Raw genomic sequence first — 19,278 nt, forward strand, 5'->3', positions numbered from 1 at the left:
CACCCCACAATTTCCACAGCTAGTAGGCTCAGCTGGGCCATTAGCTTGTGGGGATACAGCTCCCCTCCAACCCAGCGCCATGGAAATAACCCAGGAGTCCTGGTTCCCACCCCTGCAGAGACACACCTGAGGCCCTAGTTAAAAATACACCTTTATGGGGGGAGCAACCCCAATAACTTAACCCACTTTATACACAGCAGCCAGGTCCTCCCCCAGCACCCAGCTTATCCTGCCCCACGGGAGCGAAGACCCACCGGGGGAGGGGCCTTCGACCCACTGCCCTGGCCCGAGGGGGATGGGCGAGCGAAGGCACAGAACAGCCCCCCTACAGCTGGGAGGGGGCGGTTGACACCCCCTGGGCTGGGGGCAGGGAGACGGTGACCCAGTGCCCGGGGAAGGGGCTGGGCGAATTCCCTGAGTGGTGGGGGGGACATGGCCGGGGTTAGGGGTCGACGAAGGACACCATGATGTAGCGGGTGCCACGGGTAGTGGGCAGCCCCTCGTGGTAGTGGGTCAGGCGCCCGGGGTGCATCAGGCTCCAGCCCTTCCGTGGTGCCGTCACGGAGCAGTTGTAGCGCAAGAATCGGCAGCCACCGCCCTGCAGAGAGAGGGCCGTCAGCAGTGCCCCTCACTCCCGACCCGCAGCCCCCCCCACTCCCGACCTGACGCCCCCCACCCTGGCCCTGCAGTGCCCCTCACTCCCGACCCAACGCCCCCCCCCCGGCCCTGCAGTGCCCCTCACTCCCGACCCGCAGCCCCCCCCACTCCCGACCTGACGCCCCCCCACCCTGGCCCTGCAGTGCCCCTCACTCCCGACCCGCAGCCCCCCCACTCTCGACCTGACACCCCCCCCCACCCTGGCCCTGCAGTGCCCCTCACTCCCGACCCAACGCCCCCCCGGCCCTGCAGTGCCCCTCACTCCCGACCCGCAGCCCCCCCCACTCTCGACCCGACGCCCCCCCCACCCTGGCCCTGCAGTGCCCTTCACTCCCAACCTGCAGCCCCCCCCCACCCCCCCGCCCCCCCCCACCCTGGCCCTGCAGTGCCCCTCACTCCCGACCCGCACCTGACGCCCCCCCACCCCCTGGCCCTGCAGTGACGCGCCCCCCACGCTCCTCACTCCCGACCCGCAGTCCCCCCCACTCCCGACCCGACGCCCCCCCCCACCCTGGCCCTGCAGTGCCCTTCACTCCCAACCTGCAGCCCCCCCCACTCTCGACCCGACGCCCCCCCCCACCCTGGCCCTGCAGTGCCCCTCACTCCCGACCCGCATCTCCCCCCACTCTTGACCTGACGCCCCTCTCCCCCCAGCCCTGCAGTTCCCCTCATTCCCGACCCACTGCCCCCCCACCCTGGCCCTGCGGTGCCCCTCCTGACCTGCAGCTCCTGCTCTCCAAGGGGGGGGGGGGGGAATCTCACCTCGTAGTCCGTGTCCTTGCTGTTGAGCGCAATGTTGATGGTGAAGGTGGATGAGTCGTGGTGAGGTCTCAGCGCCGGCTGCTGCTCAGGTCGGTACCGGACCACGAAGTTCAGGAGGGCCCGGGCCTGAGGGGAGGGGTGGTCAGTGCAGGGATGGGAGCCCCTCCTGCTGGGTCCCACTGATGGGTATTGACTTAGAAGCTGCTGTTAGAGCCAGATGGAGAAGCCACTTGGCAGCCCAGCCCTGCCCCCCTCCCCAGCTCTGCCGGTGCCCCTCACTCCCGACCCACAGCCCCTGCCAGCCCAGCCCTCCCCTCTCCCCCCCAGCTCTGCCGGTGCCCTTCGCTCCCGACCCATAGCCCCTGCCAGCCCAGCCCTTCCCTCCCCCCCCCAGCTCTGCCGGTGCCCCTCGCTCCCGACTCACCGCCCCTGCCATCCCAGCCCAGAGTTAAAGCAAGCTCTGGGGGTAGGGTCTGTGCACAGAGTGATGTAACTGAAGATTGCCCCAGGGACACCCCATCCCAGCTGGAGCTCTCTCAGGCCTGGTACCTTGGTGTAGTAGCCAGGGTACAGCTGCTCGGTCACGGGTGCGATGAATTCCCGCAGGAAGTGCAGCCACTCACGTTCAAACCCAATCTGGTTCATGTGAATGTCATCGGTCGGCACGTTTTCATAGCCCCCGGCCAGGCGAGCATCCTGGGGCCATCGGGATAGATCAACAGGGGGTGCCGGGCTGCAGGGAGTGGGCGGGGGCAGCAGGGGGCGCTGGGCTGCAGGGAGTGGGCAGGGGACAGTAGGGATCTCTCTCTGACAGTCAGCGCTGGCCCCTCTGCCCTGGCACTAGGGGGCTCTGTGCTGCTGCCCTTAATGGTTCCCAGGCCTTCTCTGTGTGGACTCTGCAGGGAGCAGGATGGGGCAGCAGGGGGCTCTGGGCTGCAGGTAGCGGGCATGGGGCAGCAGGGGGCACCGGGCTGCAGGGAGCAGGATGGGGCAGCAGGGGGCGCCGGGCTGCAGGGAGCAGGATGGGGCAGCAGGGGGCGCCGGGCTGCAGGGACCTAGGCTATGGTGCTGGGAGCAGGGTGCGGTGCAGTGGGCAGGGAGGCAGTGGGGAGGGCGCTTGGTTGCAGGAGGGGCTGCACCCACTCACCTCATGCCGTCCTCCGGACCAGATCCCATAATGCTCCACCTCTTCCACCAACTCGTCACAGGCCAGCTCAGTGAGGACGGGGAACCAATACACGTCGGGACAGGGCTGTGGGGAGAGGGGTTAGAGACAGGGCTGCCTGGGAAGGAAGGGGGTACTGGTGGTGGGTCACTGTGGGGCAGGCAGGGGGTGCCCAGGGAGGTACAGGAAGTTGTGTGTGTGTGGGTGCATGTAGGGGCAGCATCCCCAAGGTATGGGAAAGGATCGGTGCGGGAAGACACCTGGGGGGGGGGTCCCACAGAGGTATTTGGCGGGATGGGGTTAGGGTTGACTCTCTGCCCAGCCCCACAGTGTTCCCATGGGTGGGGGGCAGGGCAGATGCTGCTAAGCTCTGCTCCCGAGCAGTAGTGGTGGATGGGGTTTTGGGGAGGTGGTGGGGAGATGTGGGGGTCAGGGGGTTACCTGTTCCACCAATTCCCCGTCCAGCACTCGGGAGTAGTTCTCATGGATGTATTTCTCCTGCCAGTCCTGGGGTACCCCAAATACAATGTGAGAGAAATCCTCTGCCTCCATCTCTCCTCCCCCACCCCCAGCCAGCCTCCTGCCTAGTTTCCCTCCTTACCCATCCACCATTACCCCTATACCATGCCCCACATATTGGCTGTTGGCCATAGCCCCTCCCCCAAACAAAGTTCCCTCTAACCTTTTCCATCCATGTGTGGAATATTTGTTTAATGTGCACCAAGGCATGTACCAATGTGCACCACCAGGAGAAACACAAACCCAGCTGTGGGCGCTCTGCTAATCAGTGTGGCACTGGAATCTCCTGAGCCCTGGCACAAGCGCCCAGCTTACAGGGAACCTTGGTGCTAGTCCCCCTCTCACAGGGGGCAGGGTCACTCACCAGGGGTGGAGTCACTCACAGGGCTGGGGGCGGGCCAGGGTTACTCACCAGTGGTGGAGTCACTCACAGGACAGGGGGGCCAGGGTTACTCACCAGGGGGTTCTCCATGATCTGCCAGAGTTCGGGGTGCAGGCGGGATGTGTTATAATTGGCTATGGAGAGCAGGTGTCCAAAATCCTCCAGGTTTGTGATGTGCAGAAAAATCCCCTGCAGGAGACAGGCCTGTCAGAGGTGGGTGGGTGGGTGACTGGGGGGAGGGGGGAGGGCCTGTGGAGGATTTGGGGGGGGCTGTGTGTGTTTTGAGGGGCCCGTACCCTCTCACAGACATCCTTGCAGAAAGCCATGTTGAGGTGGGTGGGGGATCTGTGGGGACCTGTGTGGGTTTTGGGGGACATGGGTGAGGTGTTCAGGGGAGCTGGGGGGCCTATACCCTCTAATGAATGTTCTTGCAGAAGGCAAGTAAGGATGGGTGTGGAATTTAGGGGTGCAGTGGAGGCTGTGGCGGTTTCAGGGCACCATGGGGGGTGTGGTTTGGGGGAGCTCAGGGGGCCTGACCCTCTCGTGGATGTTGCAGAAAGCACGTCAGGATGGGTGGAGAGATGTATGGGTGCCATGGAGGCTGTGAGGGTTTTGGAGGGCCACAGGAGGGCTCAGGGGGGCCGTACCCTCTCGCGCACGTTCTTGCAGAAGGCCATGTCGGGGTCGGTCTCCTCCATGGTGAAGACACTCCGGTCGTGCAGCTCCGAGCGCAGCGTCTCCCCACGCACCAGGTAGGCCTGGCTTATGTAGGGCACATTCCACACCCCACTGTGGGACAGACACACAGACACCGGCTCAGCAGAGCAGCAAGGGTGGGGTGGGGCCAGGGCCCTCCTCCAATAAAGGAGGCTCCAGATTGGTGGAGTTTAGGGAGTGGAGCTTCAATAGAAGTGGGCAAGTCCAGGCCACACCCCCTGTGAATGGGGCAGAGTTCTGATTGGGTCAGGTCTAGGCCACACCAATGGGAAGGGGGCAGAGCCCCACCTGGAGGGTAGATTTAGATCACATTCACGGGGAAAGGGGTGGAGCTTCAGTTGTAGGCAGATCTAGGACACACCCCTAGGAAGGGGGCGGAGCTATGGCTGGGAGCAGGTCTCTCTGGGGGTTGACTCACATGCGCTTGCCCTGCACCAGCTCCACGTAGTCCTCGGAGCGGGCGTAGTAGCCCTCAGGGCTCAGTGCCCCCCAAAAATTTGACCAGAGCTTGCGTGGGCGCGACACCATGGGGGCGATGACTTTCCTGCAATGGAGCAGAGAGACAAAAGGTGGAGCTAAGCAAGGGGGCGGAGTCACGTGAAAAGGGGTCGGGGGGGCGGGTCTCACTGGTTCTGTTGGATCAGGTCGCGCAGGGCCCCTGGGTGAGTCAGGGCGACATCCGCATCCATACTGAAATAATAGTCACAGTCGGGGTCCTGCCGGCAGATGTCCCTGGAGAATACATGGGGGAAGGGGGGTCAGACAAACACCACGGACCAGCTCCTCCACACCCTCCCTCGGTGCCTGTCCCCCACAGCATCATGCCCCCTGCAGCCCCTGGTCCTGCCTCCAGCAGCCCAGCCCTGCCCACTTCCCCATAGCCCCACCCCCATTCCCAGAGGAGGGGCCCCCCCCGGGTCCTTTAGCCACCGCCCATCACCATGAGACCACCCACGCTCCTGTTGCCCCGTCTTCCCTATGGCACTGCCCACCATCTGTCCCACAGCTGTGCCCGACACCTGTCCTGTGGCCACACCCACATTCCCACAGCTCCGCCCACCAGCTGTCCCACAGCCCCACCCCCACGGGCACACTCCCATTCCCATGATCCTGCCTATGACATGTCCCACAGCCCTATGGCCCCGCCCCCATTCCCACAGCCCCACCTACTATCTGTTGCATGGCTCCACCCCCACCCTGTGGTCACAACCCTGGCCAATCTCCTCTTGTATGGCACCTTCCCCTCATCACATTCCCCCCCTCCCTCTGCCCGGGTGCTGCCCCCAGCCCCGTCCACTCACATGCCCATGTCCCGTGCCTCGCCCTGGTTCAGCTCCTCCTCCGGGCCCACCAGCTTGATGCTGGCGAAGGCCCCGCGCAGCCGCTCCCAGGCTTCCTGCACGTGCGGCTCGTGAAACACCTCCTGGGAGGAGGGGCATGGGTCAGCTGGGGAGGGTGGGAACCGCACCACCGTGTCACGGGGGCTGGGGGAGTCTCCAGGCAATGGGGGTCTCTGGAGGGGATACGGGTCCCTGTGGGGGGTGTCTCTGCTACATGGTGGGGTGGGGGCATCAGCGGCTGGGGACATGTCGGGTTTCCTGGGGTGGCTGGGAAGATGTGTGGGATCTGGAGGTGTCCAGGGGATGGGATCTCCACGGGCAGGGAGAAGTGGGGGCAGTTTAGGGACATCTGAGGGTCTCAGGGTGGTCTCTGCGGGCAACCAGGAGTCACATAGGGCTGCTGGGGATTGCAGGGGTGTGATGTGGAGCAGCTGGTGGTGGCAGCTGGGGGCAAGAGCAGGCAGGTTGGTGAGGGGTGTGAAAGTGGGGTGGGGGTAGAGCCATGGGACAGCAGCTGGGCGGAGCTGTGGGAAGGGGGCAGGGGTGTGGGACAAGTAGGGGCACAAGGGGCAGCGGGAGGCAATGAGGGGGTATTGCAGGGAGTTGTGGGGAGCACAGGGGGCCAGTGGGGGCACAGGGACATGGGGCAGCAGGAGGGCGGGAGCCAGGGGACAGCGGGAGGCAGGAAGGGGCTCGAGGGGTCGTGGGGAGCAGGTAGAGGTGCAGGGGGCCCACAGACAGCGGGGCACTCACGCGGTTGTGCAGGAAGAGGCTCAGGCGGGCGTAGGGATAGTCCCAGGCCAGCAGACGCTGAAGGAACTGGGGCAGGAAGGGCGTCGGCTGCTCGATGAACACTCCCACCAGCACCCGGGGCAGCGCCGCCTCCTGGGGAGACACAGGGGATCAGACACCCTGAAACCAGCCACTGCTGGCCCTCAAGCCCAGCCCCCCTGAATCCAGCTGCTCCCGGCCCCCAAATCGCCTCCTGCCAGCCCCTTAAGCCAGCCTCTCCCACCTCCCTAAACCCAGCCATGCCCAGCCTCTCCTCCAGGAGGGAGACAGGGCCCCCACCCCATGGGGCTCTGCTTTGGGGAGTGGCCCCCCCCTCGCTCACCGGGGTCTCTGACAGGTCAAGCAGCCCCTGGTCACAGACACCACAGCCCCCCTCGTAGGTCCAGCTGTTAGGGATGTAGTTCCCCAGGTAGTTCAGTTGAAGCTGGGAGGGGGAGAGAGAATGAGGTGAGAGACGTGCCCCCTCCCCAGTAATCGCTCCAGCTGCCAGCCTTCATCCTCTCCTGCTGCCCCACCCCTCCCCCACAGCCAGCCCACATTTGCCCCATCCTCGCCTACTGCCCCCACCCTCCCTCTTTCCCCTTCCACCCCGTCCTCCCCTGATGCCCCTTTCCCTGGAGCTGGCTCCCATCCTCTCCTGCTGCCCCTGACCCCCAGCCTCTCCTGATGTGCTAACCCCCACCTTCTCCCCTCTCTAGCCCCTATAGCCCCCATCCCAGCAGACACCCCCCCAGTCCCTCCCCACACCTCTGAGTGCAGGGGGGTCTGCATGTTGGGGTCACCGGCTAAGGGCAGGGAGTGTCAAAAGGGGTCAGAAGGCTCCTGGGGGAGCCAGGGACTTGTAGGGGTGGCTGGGGGCTGTGAGGGTATCGGGGGGAGGAGTCTGGGGGACTGGGGGGAGTGGGCTGGGAGGTACCTTGGTGGGCCCGTTGCCATGTATCACCACAGGGAGGGTGTCATAGGCCACGTTCCGGGCACGGACCCGGTTCCTCTCGAATTTCAGCACCACCTCATCTGAGAAAGAGAGACACATGGGGGAGAATCCCAGCCCCGCCCCACTCCCCACAGCTAGAACCCAGGCGTCCTGCCTCCCAGCCCCCCCAAACTCCTCTCCCCTCCCAGAGCCAGGGAGAGAACCCAGGCATCCTGCCTCCCTGCCCCCCTCCCCCAGGTTAGGGCTCCCCATCTCTCACCAATGGCCCCGTTGAGGTTCTGGAAGATTTTCGACTTGTGGTCAAGTGCCAGCCCAAACTTCTCCTGTGGGGGAGGGAAAAGGAGAGGGGGGTCAAAGCAGGGGGAACCTGCACCCAGGGACAGCCCCCAACACCCTCCCTTCTCTCCACTGCTTCCCCCAGCATCCGAAAGCCTTTCCCTGCCCCCACTCCGCAAAGGACACCCCTGAAATGATTCAATTGGGGGTAGGGAGCAGGATCCCTTGGGGAGGACACATCTCCCTCAAACATTCCTCCCCCTAGGCCCTGAACCCCCCACAACGGGACCCAATGTCTTCTGCAAAGAGACGGTGTTTGGCAACCGAGTGGCCATGTTGGGGCAGTCTCCCCTGCTGTGCACCCCCAAGCCACCAATGAGCAGGGTCCAATTCCTCATCTACCCCTGCTTGTCTTCTCCACTGGGTCACTGCAGCTTGCATGCCTCTCCCCAGAGTCAGCTGCATCCCAGAGCTGGTCCCAATCTCCTCTGACAGTGCCCAGGAATCCTGGCTCCCAGTTACCCTCATCCCTTCACTCTGATCACCAGTCCCCACTCCCCTCCCAGAGCCAGAGAAAACCCAGGAGTCCTGGCTCCCAGCCCCCCCCCCTCCCCACTAACCTCCATTCTCCTCACAGAGCCAAGGAAAAAACCAGGTGGTCTGGCTAAAAGCCCCCCACTATAACCTGCAGCCTTCCCTTCTCCCCATCAATGCCCCTCACTCCCGACCTGCAGCCCCCTGTAGTCCCAGCCCAGGGCCCCCCCCCCCAAACTGCTCTGCTGGGGCCCCTGAATGCCTAGTTTGTGCAGATTCCTGTCCAGTTATGGAGGCTGGGGGAGCCAAAAGCTTTCCCCCCTTTCCTCCAGTTTCTAGCCCAAACGCGCCACAGCCCAGAACCAGACTGGCTGCGCCACTCGTTACACCTCTGGCCCGTTTGGGCCTTGGCAGCCCCACTGAGTCACGGCACAAGCTAATGCAGCCCCCGTTCCATCCTCCGTGGGCTGGGAAGCTCTGTTTGTTCAGCCGCCTGGCATCGGGCTGGTTTTCTACTTGCACGGCCCGAACGGGTCACAGCTGGGTCGCCAGGCTGCCCAGGGGCTGCCCCACCAGGCTGGGGCCCATCTGGAGTCTCTGAGTCGCCTGGAGGTGTGTCGGTAATCCTTCCTCCCAGGGACCAAACTGCAGATGTCGCTGCTTTCTGCCGAGTTCCCCATCACATAGTCTGGGGTTTGGGCTCTTTTTGTTACCCCAGCTGGGATCCGCCCTCCAACCTGGGGTGAACACGGTCGCCCGGTTCCAGACACGGCAGTTTATCCTGTCTGGCCCCTTGGGAGCTAAATTCTCACCCAGCATCGGGCCAGTAGTCCCAGGCTGTCTAACCCTCCGGAGCTGTGCTGCAGGTCCTCCTGTAACTGCACCCGGTGTCAGTCCATAATGCGACGCAGTGCGGGCTGGATCTTCCCTGGCCACCCCGCTCTCCCGGCCATGTGGCGGCAGGTGACCCTTCATGTGGAACGTCTTCAATTCCGCTGCGGTCCTTCGTGGCCTGCTGTCCGTCCCCAGGGCGGACTGTATTCGTCCCGGGATACAGAAAGGGCAGTCAATGCCAACCTGTCCTTGATGCTCCGAACTCAAATTCTTCCTGGGTCCCTCTGTCCTGGCGCTATTGGTAGGGCTGGTTACACTGCTCCACATGGGCCTCAAGGTGATTTGCCCTGGAGCCCCTCTCAACACCAAATCCTCCATCACGTTCTCCCTCTTTTCTCCCCGGGCTCATCCTGGTGGCCACGCCACGGCTGCTGGTCTTTGATCTTTCTGACCATGTACGTGCTGGGCACATGGCTCTGGGCTTTGGAAGTCACTTCTGGGGTGAACTGCTCCATGCAGGGCTAGTCAGAGCTGGGTCCGGCAGGGCAGGGATGCTGGTGGTTGTTGCTCTGTTTGGAGATGGCTGGGATCCCAATAAATGCCACCTCCCGCACTGCGTCAGTGCCTGAGTCCGTCTGTCAACAACCTGGCCACGAACATTCAGTTTCCCTCTCCAGGCAGGCCCCGCCCTTCACAAAGGACAGGACCCCTCACCCTGGCTCTTGACTGTCTGTAAAACGAGGCGACTTCCCACTTTGGTGCGGCAAACGCCTGCCAAACGTCCGGATTGGGTGTAACTGGGTGCACCACGCGCCACCGTGCACTGTCCCGTAGGATACGGCGTCCTCTGCGCCAAGGGCACGTCGGCTGGAATCTGTTCCTTGTAGCCCGGGCGTTCTCTCCCTGTGTCCCGGGGCTTTTACAGTGCATCTATAAGGCAAGGTTCGGGGGGGGATTAGCAGTCTCAGGGCTCTAGCCCTCTGGCCAAGGCGGAGCCGTAAGCCACTCCTGGCTCTCCGGCCCCTGGGCAGGACACAGCAATAAGCACTGGCCCTCGGGGCAGGGCAGAGAAATGGACAGTCTTTCGCCGGCCTTCTGGCTCCAGCAGACCAACACAGGCCTCTTGGCCTAAGGTAGGGAGGCTGCCACCCCAGGGTGGGGCAGCTGCAAGGGACAGGGAACCCGGACCCATCCTATTCCAGTGGGTCCCAGCCCAAAGCTTTTCAGTGGCAGAAGATAAGCGGGGATCTCACCAAAACACCCCACCCCTGAATCCTGACACCACCACAACCGGCCTGGTATAAGCACGGCCACACCCCTTTCCCAGTCGGCTTCTGATGGTCTGCAGTGAAGCCAAAGGATTTAGTGACGTGCTCTGCCAGCTGCCCCGTAGCTAACCCTGAAGCTGAGACCCGGACAGGTCTGCGTGCCCCTTGTCTTGTGTGTTAGCAAAATCGTGCAAACTACTGCGCCCCTCTGCCCGCTGGGAAAGCTTGTCGACGCTGAAGGCCTCTGGGGCATTGGAGAGTAACATGCTGGCGAGAGTCACCGAACCTTGTTGGTTTCTTCCTTCTGCTTTTCACCCTTGGAGGTTTCTTGCCTTGTTTCTATTCTTCGTTGACTTCTGACGCCACAACAGGGTCTTCCCTACCAGGTCCAGCCATGGGGTCAGCTCACGTTTTACCCAGCACACGGGTTCCTCTTAAGGTCCTTTAATGGTCTGGCGGAGGTTTGCATGACCGCAGTATTTGCACACCACAACTTAGCATCCCAGCATAAAACTGTCCAAGTTTTGGCTCAATCTTCTCCCAAGATCTGGTCACTACGAGTCATGGGATTTGGGTGAGGGTTAGGAATTTTCCCTCTCCAATTCCTTCCCTCCACTATTCAAACCCAGCTCTTGACCAATTTTCCCAGGTTTTCAAACTAGAGTTCTTGGTCGTGTTCAGCCCAAGTGAGTTCTGTGTATCCAGCCATGAAGGAACCATACCTGCTCCGGAATCAGCCAGACAAGTTCCCCACCACCTACACCCACATCAAAAGGCAAAGGAGGTAGGGATGTAAGCAAGTAGCCAACGGGTCTAGGCTTATCGGTTACTCTAATCAACTGCTCGCATTCCCCAGCTTGCTGCCTCTGTAAGGGTATGTCTACACTACAAAGTTAATTCGAACTAACAGACGTTAGTTCGAATTAACTTTGATAGGCGCTACACAGGCAAACCGCTAGTTCGAACTTAATTCGAACTAGCGGAGCACTTAATTCGAACTAGGTAAACCTCATTCTACAAGGACTAACGCCTAGTTCGAATTAAGTAGTTCGAATTAAGGGCTGAGTAGCCACTTAATTTGAACTAGTGGGAGGCTAGCCCTCCCCAGCTTTCCCTGGTGGCCACTCTGGCCAACACCAGGGAAACTCATCTGCCCCCCTCCTTAAAGGGGCACGGTCTGGCTACAGTGTCTGTGCCAGGTGCAAGCCTGCCAGCACCCAGCCAGCAGACCCTGCACCTGGCACAGCACGAACCAGCCACCCGCTGCCACCCAGCCCTCCGCCTCTTCCTGGGACCAGGCTGGCGGCTCCCGGGAGCCTGCCCAGGTCCGCAAGAGGTGGGCGCCCACCAGGTCTAGTGCGGAGATCGTGGACCTCATCCACGACCTCCGCACTAGGCACAGGAAAGTGGCCGTCTAGGGCAGGAGAGCTGCCAGCCTGGCTACCCAGGAGCAGGTTTGCATGAAAATCAGGGTGGTCCAGTGAGACCCCCGACCCTGAGCCCTGAGCTTACAATGGCCGTACTGGGTCAGACCAAAGGTCCATCTAGCCCAGTAGCCTGTCTGCCGACAGCGACCAACCCTAGGGACTCTGGAGGGGATGGACCGAAAACAATGACCAAGCCATTTGTCTCATATTCAGCTTGTGGTCCACTATAACCCCTAGATCCCTTTCTGCCGTACTCCTTCCTAGACATTCGCTTCCCATTCTGTATGTGTGAAACTGATTGTTCCTTCCTAAGTGGAGCACTTTGCATTTGTCTTTATTAAACTTCATCCTGTTTACCTCAGACCATTTCTCCAATTGGTCCAGATCATTTTGAATTATGACCCTGTCCTCCAGAGCAGTCGCAACCCCTCCCAGCTTGGTATTATCTGCAAACGTAATAAGCGTACTTTCTATGCCAATATCTAATTCGTTGATGAAGATATTGAAGAGAGCCGGTCCCAAAACAGACCCCTGCGGAACCCCACTAGTTATACCTTTCCAGCAGGATTGTGAACCATTAATAACTACTCTCTGAGTACGGTTATCCAGCCAGTTATGCACCCACCTTATAATAGCCCCATCTAAGTTGTATTTGCCTAGTTTATTGATAAGAATATCATGCGAGACCATATCAAACGCCTTACTAAAGTCTAGCTATACCACATCCACCGCTTCTCCCTTATCCACAAGACTCGTTATCCTATCAAAGAAAGCTATCAGATTGGTTTGACATGATTTGTTCTTTACAAATCCATGCTGGCTGTTCCCTATCACCTGGCCACCTTCCAAGTGTTTACAGATGATTTCCTTAATTACTTGCTCCATTATCTTCCCTGGCACAGAAGTTAAACTAACTGGTCTGTAGTTTTCTGGGTTGTTCTTATTTCCCTTTTTATAAATGGGCCCTATATTTGCCCTTTTCCAGTCTTCAGGAATCTCTCCTGTCTCCCATGATTTTCCAAAGATGATAGCTAGAGGCTCAGATACCTCCTCTATCAGCTCCTTGAGTATTCTAGGATGCATTTCATCAGGAGGTTTGGTCTCGGACCGGTGCGCAAGCCTTCCCCTATCGACTACTTGGTTGGTCAATAAAAATTCCATCAACTACTCGATTAGCAAATTAACCTTATTTTAACCTCCCTAAAAAGAGGAACCAGGGTCCCACGGGGCTTGTTTGGAGACAAGAATTTGAGGTCAGTGCCGATGTGGGGGGCAGAGAAAGGGCAGTAGGGGCACCGCCACCAGACTCACCCGCAGGCCAGGGTCCAGATAGATGCGGGTGTAGAATAGCTGGTCATCGTCGTTGTCCTTGTATTTCCAGAGCTGGACCACACGGTGGATGGCCGGGGCGAAGCCGATGAAACCTGGTGGCAGGCGGAGAGGTCGTGTACCTCCCAGCTGCCAGGCCCTGCCTCGCAGTTGCTGCCCCTCCTAGACACCACACCACCCTCTCCCACCAGCACCAATGCCCTCCCTACAGGCCCTATGCCACTTTCCTCCTGCCCAGGGCACTCCCACACATACCCCCTGGACCCACAATATCCCCCAGCTTTTCCCATCCCACGCTGCACCCTCCCACACCCACCCATACCCCTGCCTCTGACCCTTCCCCCATCCTCCTGCTCTCTTCCTGCCCCTGCCCCCATCCTCCCCCTACATCCCTGTGCTTCCCCCTCCCCCCCTCACCTCCTGAGTTGAGGAAGCGCTTGCCGGCGCTGACGGGGGGGTACCGCTCGGCCAGGCCCCACTCAGGCCAGCAGAAAGCCTCAGCCGAGAATACGACCTGGCTGTCGAATGCCATGAACTTCCGCAGCAGCTCCACGGGCCCACTGGCCAGCAGCACATCATAACTGGGGGTGCAGAGACACACTGGGGAATGAGCCAGGCCAGAGCCCCTTTGCACCCCCTAAAGCCCTCCCTTCACTCCCAGAGCCCCTTGCATCCCCAGAGCCCGCACTGCACCCCCCAGAGCTTTGGGGGGGCCTCCGGCTAGTCCCACGCTGTCACTGGGGAGGGGTCAGGCTGATTCCCGCTGGGGAATGGTACAGCCCAGAGCACCCCTGCACCATCAATGCCCCCCCAAGCCCTTTCTCCCCACTACACCCCCAGGGCAAATTCAGAGGCTACAAAGAGGAAACATACCCCCTAGCCATCCCCTGGCCCCCCACCATGTCCTGGGAACCTTGAGGTGCTCCCTAGTGGGGCACAGGGCTGTGTATGGATCCCAGGGGCCACCTGGCCTAGTCGCTACTCCCCTCCACCACCAAAAAGGGCAAAGTGAGCTCTGCGCCACCAGCCAAGGCCTGGTACCCCAAGACAGCAGGTGGGTCGGAGCTGGGTCCCTCCCTGACCAGCCCCCCACCTCCCAATGCACCTGTGCCCAGCAAGGCAGGGGCACCTGCTGTTATGCTCCTTGTCGAAGCAGCTACGCCCACATCCCAGCTGCAGGGGGGTCCCTCTTCTGGGTCCAGGCAGGCCCTGGAAACCATCAGCCCCCAGTGCACCACCAAAATATCCCCCCCAGCCCAGAGCCCCAAACGCTGCTTCCAGCAGAGCAGGATCATGGGGTTGGCAGTGCACAGAGAGGGGATCCCCCAGGGTGTACCCTGAGGCTTGAAGACACGGAGCCCCACGCGGGAAGGGGAGTGGGGCACCAGCCACCTCCCTCCCTACCTGTCGACAAACATGACGACGAGATCCTCGTGCTCTGTGTGTTTCGCCATCTCCTCTTTCAGCCAGCGCACCTTCTGCCCGCCCCCGACCGTGCGGGCCACATCCCCTCCGCGCCACTCCTCGCCCAGGCCCAGGGTCTGCAGGGACAGGGGCGTGAGGGAGAGAGACCCCGGTATGCTCAGACCCGGGGAATGCCTGCCCAGGCTGGGATGCAGCCAGGTCTGGGGTGGGGCACGGGGCTGGTTACAAAGGGCCCCTGGGCCAGGGCTCAGATGCAGTTGGATCTGGGGTGGGACAGCTGGTTACACAGGGACCCCTCGCCTGGCACTGAAATGCAGCTAGCTCTGGGATGAGGTGGCCGGTTACACAGGGACTCTGGCCCAGGGCTGGGATGCAGCCAGCTCTGGGGTGGGGCGTGAGTCTGTCTCACCTTGATGGTGTAGTTGAAGTAGCGGGCAGTGCGCAGGAACCGCATGTATCCCTCCGTCTGCTCCGTGGCAGCGGTGATCACCAGCAGTTTGTCTATGGGGAAGAGAGATCCCGGGTCTGGTTAGTGCCTGCCATAGACCCCAGCCTGGCTCTATGCATCCCTGCCTCCCAGCCACCCACAGCCCTGGGGTTCACTCCTCCATCCACCCTCAGCCTCCTGGGGGGGCTCCCTCTTTGGGACTGTGGTAGGGCTGTTGTCCCTGCAGGGAATTTCTGCCACAGAGACCAGGCCAATGGAGAGATGATAAAGGAGGGGGGCTTGTGGTACCCCCCAGGAGCTGCCCTGGGATCCAGAACTCCTGGGTTCTCTCCCTGGCTCTGGGAGGAGAGTGGGATCTGGTGATAGGAGCAGGGGGCGCTGGGAGGCAGGACTCCTGGATTTCTCCCCACTTCTGGGAGGGAAGTGGAGGCTGCTGGGTTAAAGCAAGGGAGGGCCGGGAGCCAGGACTCCAGAGTTCTCTCCCTGGCTCTGGAAGGAGAGTGGGGGAGTAGGAGGGAAACGTATGCTGGAGCCCAGGAGAGCAGCTGATGCGCTGGCCCTGTGCCACACCCCTGTTCCTGGCATCCTGCCCCGCCACGGAGAGAGACAGAGGCTCTGCTGCCCCCAGCGGCTCATACGGGGTCCTGGGACCCAGGGGGGAGCAGGGCTGTGACTGTTCTGCCCTGCTCCAACAGGGGGAGCTCTCCCCCCAGCCCCTGCCAGCCCATGAGAAAAGCCCGGGAGGGTCTGGCCAGCACCCAGTGTGATGGGGCCCTGATCTCGCTTGGGGGGCAGAGGACTCTATATGTGGGCTGGCACACCCAGGAGCTCCACTCTGGGCTGCAGGTGGGGGGTGCATGCCAGGCCTGGGAGCCCGGCTCTGGGCTGCAGACAGGTGGCGTGTGGCTCGCCGGGGGGTGCTCTCAGGCTGGGAGTCGAGCTGTTACTGTCCTACGCGAGAACAATCACAACAAATTACCAGCACACAGCCCTTGCCAGGCAGCTAACAATAAGCAGATGGTGGTGCCCGTGCCAGGACTGGTGCTGGGCTTGGGAAGGAGACGGAGCCACCCAGGAGAAATTCAGGTGCTGCCCAGCTGATTAGCAGAGTGCCCACAGATGGCAGCAGGGGTTTCTACCGGTGGTGCACACCCACACATGCCTTGGTGCGTGTAACAGAATTTATTCCACCCCGGATGGAAAAAATTAGAGGGAACATTGATCCTGGCACAGGGCGCCCTGCAGCCTCCAGAGAAGGGCTCACCCCATTTTGTGCAGGCTAAGTAGGGCTTGGCAGCCAGGGAGTGCCTGGCAGTTGGGGGATCATGTGAAATCCCCACCCTGAGCAAAAGGACAGGGGTGTGTGTGGCCAAGCCTCCCAGGATTCTGGGAAAGGGCTGCCTGGGCACCCCCCTACTCTGACCCTCTCCTGGGCAGCGGCCTGGCCTAAGCCTGAGGCGGGCAGAGAGTCGGGAGCCAGGACTCCTGGGTTCTATCCTTGGCTCTGGGTGGGGAGCAGGGATGTGAATGGTTAACTGGTTCCAGTTAAGTGGTGGGGACAGGCGCAGCTCCCTGAGTGTAGCACACAGGGGTGCTCCAGACCACAGCAGTTCCTGTCTGCGGCAGGCCTGTGGGTGCGCGGCCGGCCTGTGGGTGCACAGCAGGCAGTGGCATGTTGGCCAGACTACAGCAGCCCCTGCCTGTGGTGGGGGCTGGCCCCCTCACCTGTTCCCCTTTAATCAATTCAAGATTGAATGTAACCGGGTAACCAATTAAACAGGATTTTACATCCCCTCTGAGCACGGGGCATAGTGGGGAGCAGGGTCTTTGGCTAGGGCTGGGAGGCAGGAAAGCCACAGGAGCCCCAGTGCCTCTGGAGGGGTGTCTGTGTTCAGACAAGCCAACAGCTGAGAGGTCCCCAAGGCAATCGGCAGCATGAACCCCCACTTCAGCCTGTGAGTTCCCTCTGCCCCTATGCAGCAGTGGGGGATGGGTTGGCCGCCACGGTGCCATAAAGGGGACCCCCTCTGCCTCCAGCTCCTCCACAGCAGGTTGTGTGCCTGCTCCCTGCTCTCAGGTGCTCCTCTGCCCATGGGCACACAGGAGCGCTTGGCCTCAGCCAGCCTCTGGCCCGGGGTCTCTCTGCTCCTCCACCAGAGAGACCCTGAACTCCAGCTTCTCCTCAACCACTGCGGGCCCCCCACCTTGGGATCTCCACTGGCTTTGGGGTCAGCTCCCCTGCAACTCCTGTGTGTCTCCAGTGGGTCCCCCAGCACTTGCCCAATCCCTGCATGTGTAACCCAGACACCTAGTGTAGTTCACTGTCCCATGCAGTAGCACCTAGACTACAGCAACAGATAAGAACAAGAGAGGACTACAGCATGGGCTGAAAGGCAGCTGGCTTTTAGCTCAGAGGGTAGCGGCTCTTGTACTAAGCTCCAGAGGGCCCAAGTTCAAATGCCCCTGGTGGTGGTTACATATGCACCACTGCCTCCCTCCACCCGATGTGGGAGTGCTCCTCCCAAAGGTGAATGCCCCTGTCCCACCACCTAGAGCATCCATCTCTTGCCCCAATTTCCCCACTGCACCCACTGCTGTGGCTCCTAGTCCCCCATATGCCACCCACACAATCTATGTCCTCTGTCCGGATCAGATCATTCCCTGTGCCCCTGATCTCCTCCGTACCCTCCTCACATCCTGTGTCCTGCATCACCCCATGCACCCTCTGCACAGCCCCACCCTGTTCTCTCCCTGCCCCACTTCCTGTGTGCTCCCTGTCCAGCCCCAATCTCCTCGTGCGTTCCCTGTTCTGCCCCGATCTCCCCATGCGGCCCCTGCTCTGTCCTGAGCCACTTTTGCAATCTCTCCCTGCCTTGCCGCCTGCCCTGATCTCCCCGCGCGCCCCTGCCCCATCTCTCCTCCTTACCTTCTCCTCACGTCCTGCATCACTCCATGCACCCCCTCCCTGATCTTCCCGTGCTCCCCTGTCTCAACTTCCCCGGGTGCCCCCTGTCCAGCCCCGCCCCGATCTCCCCGTGTGTTCCCTGCTCTGCCCCGATCTCCCCATGCGCCCCCTGCTCTGTCCTGAGCCACTTTTCCAATCTCTCCCTGCCTTGTCCCCTGCCCTGATCGCTCCGTGCGCCTCGCGCCCTGAGCCCCCTGCAATGTCCCCCTGCCCCAGCCCCTGTCCCGATCTCCCCGTGCGCCTCCTGCACTACTCCGCGCTCACCTGGATTCAGCACGTCCGGGTCCCGGGTGCCGCGGGCTGCGGCCAGCAGCAGCAGCGCTGCCAGGGCGGTCAGGAGAGCGGCAGGGCTCGGCTCCATGGCGCAGTAGCCTGGCCCGGGGAGGCTCTGAGCGGCCCCCAAGCTCGCAGCTCTCGCGATCCGAGTCCCGGCTCCTCCCAGCCCCCGCCCAGTGTAGAGGGGGCCAGGGTCCCGCTCCCCCCTGGGGCTCTGAGCCCCTCCCTCCCAGATAGGGAGCGCACCCCAGCCCCTTCACACACACCCCCGCCGGTACCCCGGGATGGGGCGCGCCGGGGACACCCCAAAACTGAGAGCTTGCCCTCAGCCAATCAGCTTCCGCGCCCCCTCCCCATCGGCCAATCAGTCCCCGCACCCCCCTCCCCACCAGCCAATCAGCGGCCTGGAAAGTTCCGGAGCGAGAAAGCGCTGGAAAAGCGAGGTTGGGAAGAAAAGGGAAGTTTTGTTTCCTGCTGCCACGTTGCCAAAAAAGGGGGAGGAGAGGGGATGCTGGGGGGGCGGTGCGAAATCAGGACCCCTTGGTGGGCGGGACGGGACATGTGGGGGCAGGGGGCTCCTGGTGGGAGGGTGAGGAGTGGGAAAAGGGAGTGCTTGGGGGGCAGTGAGGAGCTGGACTAGAAAGATCCAGAAGTTAAAACCAGCGGGAGAAGGAGGCGAGTGGGGGCTAGTGATTAGAGCAGGGATTGCTGGGAGCCAGGACTCTTGGGTTCTCTCTTCCTGGCCCTGAGAAAGGCGTGGGAGTCTCATGGGGGACACCCAGCCTGCAGCAGTTACACTGACAGAAGGCGGTGGGTAGGCAGTACTAGGCCGGGCCCATAGCCCCTGCCTGTCAGGAGACTGGATGCAGAGCATGGAAGGAGCTGGGGGATTGTGTCTCCTAATTTTCACTAGGGGTCTGTTCACAGTAGCTGTATCCACACTAGATGTGCAACAGCGGCACCTCTACCAGGGAGCTCTCTTTCTCTTCCCTGCCCGTGATAAAAGCACCCGGGGTTAAGTTGGCATCATTCCAGAAGGGTGACTTGTTCACTCCCTGGAGCCACATATTTGGTACCAATGTCATGGCTAGTATAGACAAGCCTGGTTAGGCGTGGCCCTCTCCCTGAGATGTGATTCCTTCAGGGGAAGTCAGGGCAGATTCTGAAGGGGCCAGCCTGCACACAGATACACTGGCTGCAGCCCCATTCAGCTTGCTGTGGTCCCAGG

General features: G+C 61.5%; 1 protein-coding gene across 1 annotated transcript; it reads right to left on the reverse strand.

Moving 5' to 3' along the window:
• Positions 1–138: 138 nt before the first annotated feature.
• PLOD3 (procollagen-lysine,2-oxoglutarate 5-dioxygenase 3) lies at positions 139–18,366 on the reverse strand. The gene is made up of 19 exons (XM_075907155.2): positions 18,039–18,366; positions 14,771–14,862; positions 14,341–14,477; positions 13,354–13,517; positions 12,919–13,031; positions 7,528–7,591; positions 7,251–7,348; positions 6,657–6,758; positions 6,296–6,427; positions 5,504–5,625; positions 4,830–4,934; positions 4,621–4,746; positions 4,133–4,274; positions 3,561–3,674; positions 3,026–3,091; positions 2,567–2,671; positions 1,969–2,115; positions 1,420–1,545; positions 139–598 (listed from the first exon to the last, which is right to left on the reverse strand). The coding sequence occupies exons 1-19, from the start codon at positions 18,133–18,135 to the stop codon at positions 443–445; spliced, it is 2,208 nt and encodes a 735-aa protein (XP_075763270.2). The 5' UTR covers positions 18,136–18,366; the 3' UTR covers positions 139–442.
• Between the last annotated feature and the right edge of the window lie 912 nt (positions 18,367–19,278).

Source organism: Pelodiscus sinensis, chromosome 22 (assembly GCF_052426305.1).
Source record: "Pelodiscus sinensis isolate ZL-2025 chromosome 22, ASM5242630v1, whole genome shotgun sequence".
Classification (NCBI taxonomy): Eukaryota; Metazoa; Chordata; order Testudines; family Trionychidae; genus Pelodiscus; species Pelodiscus sinensis.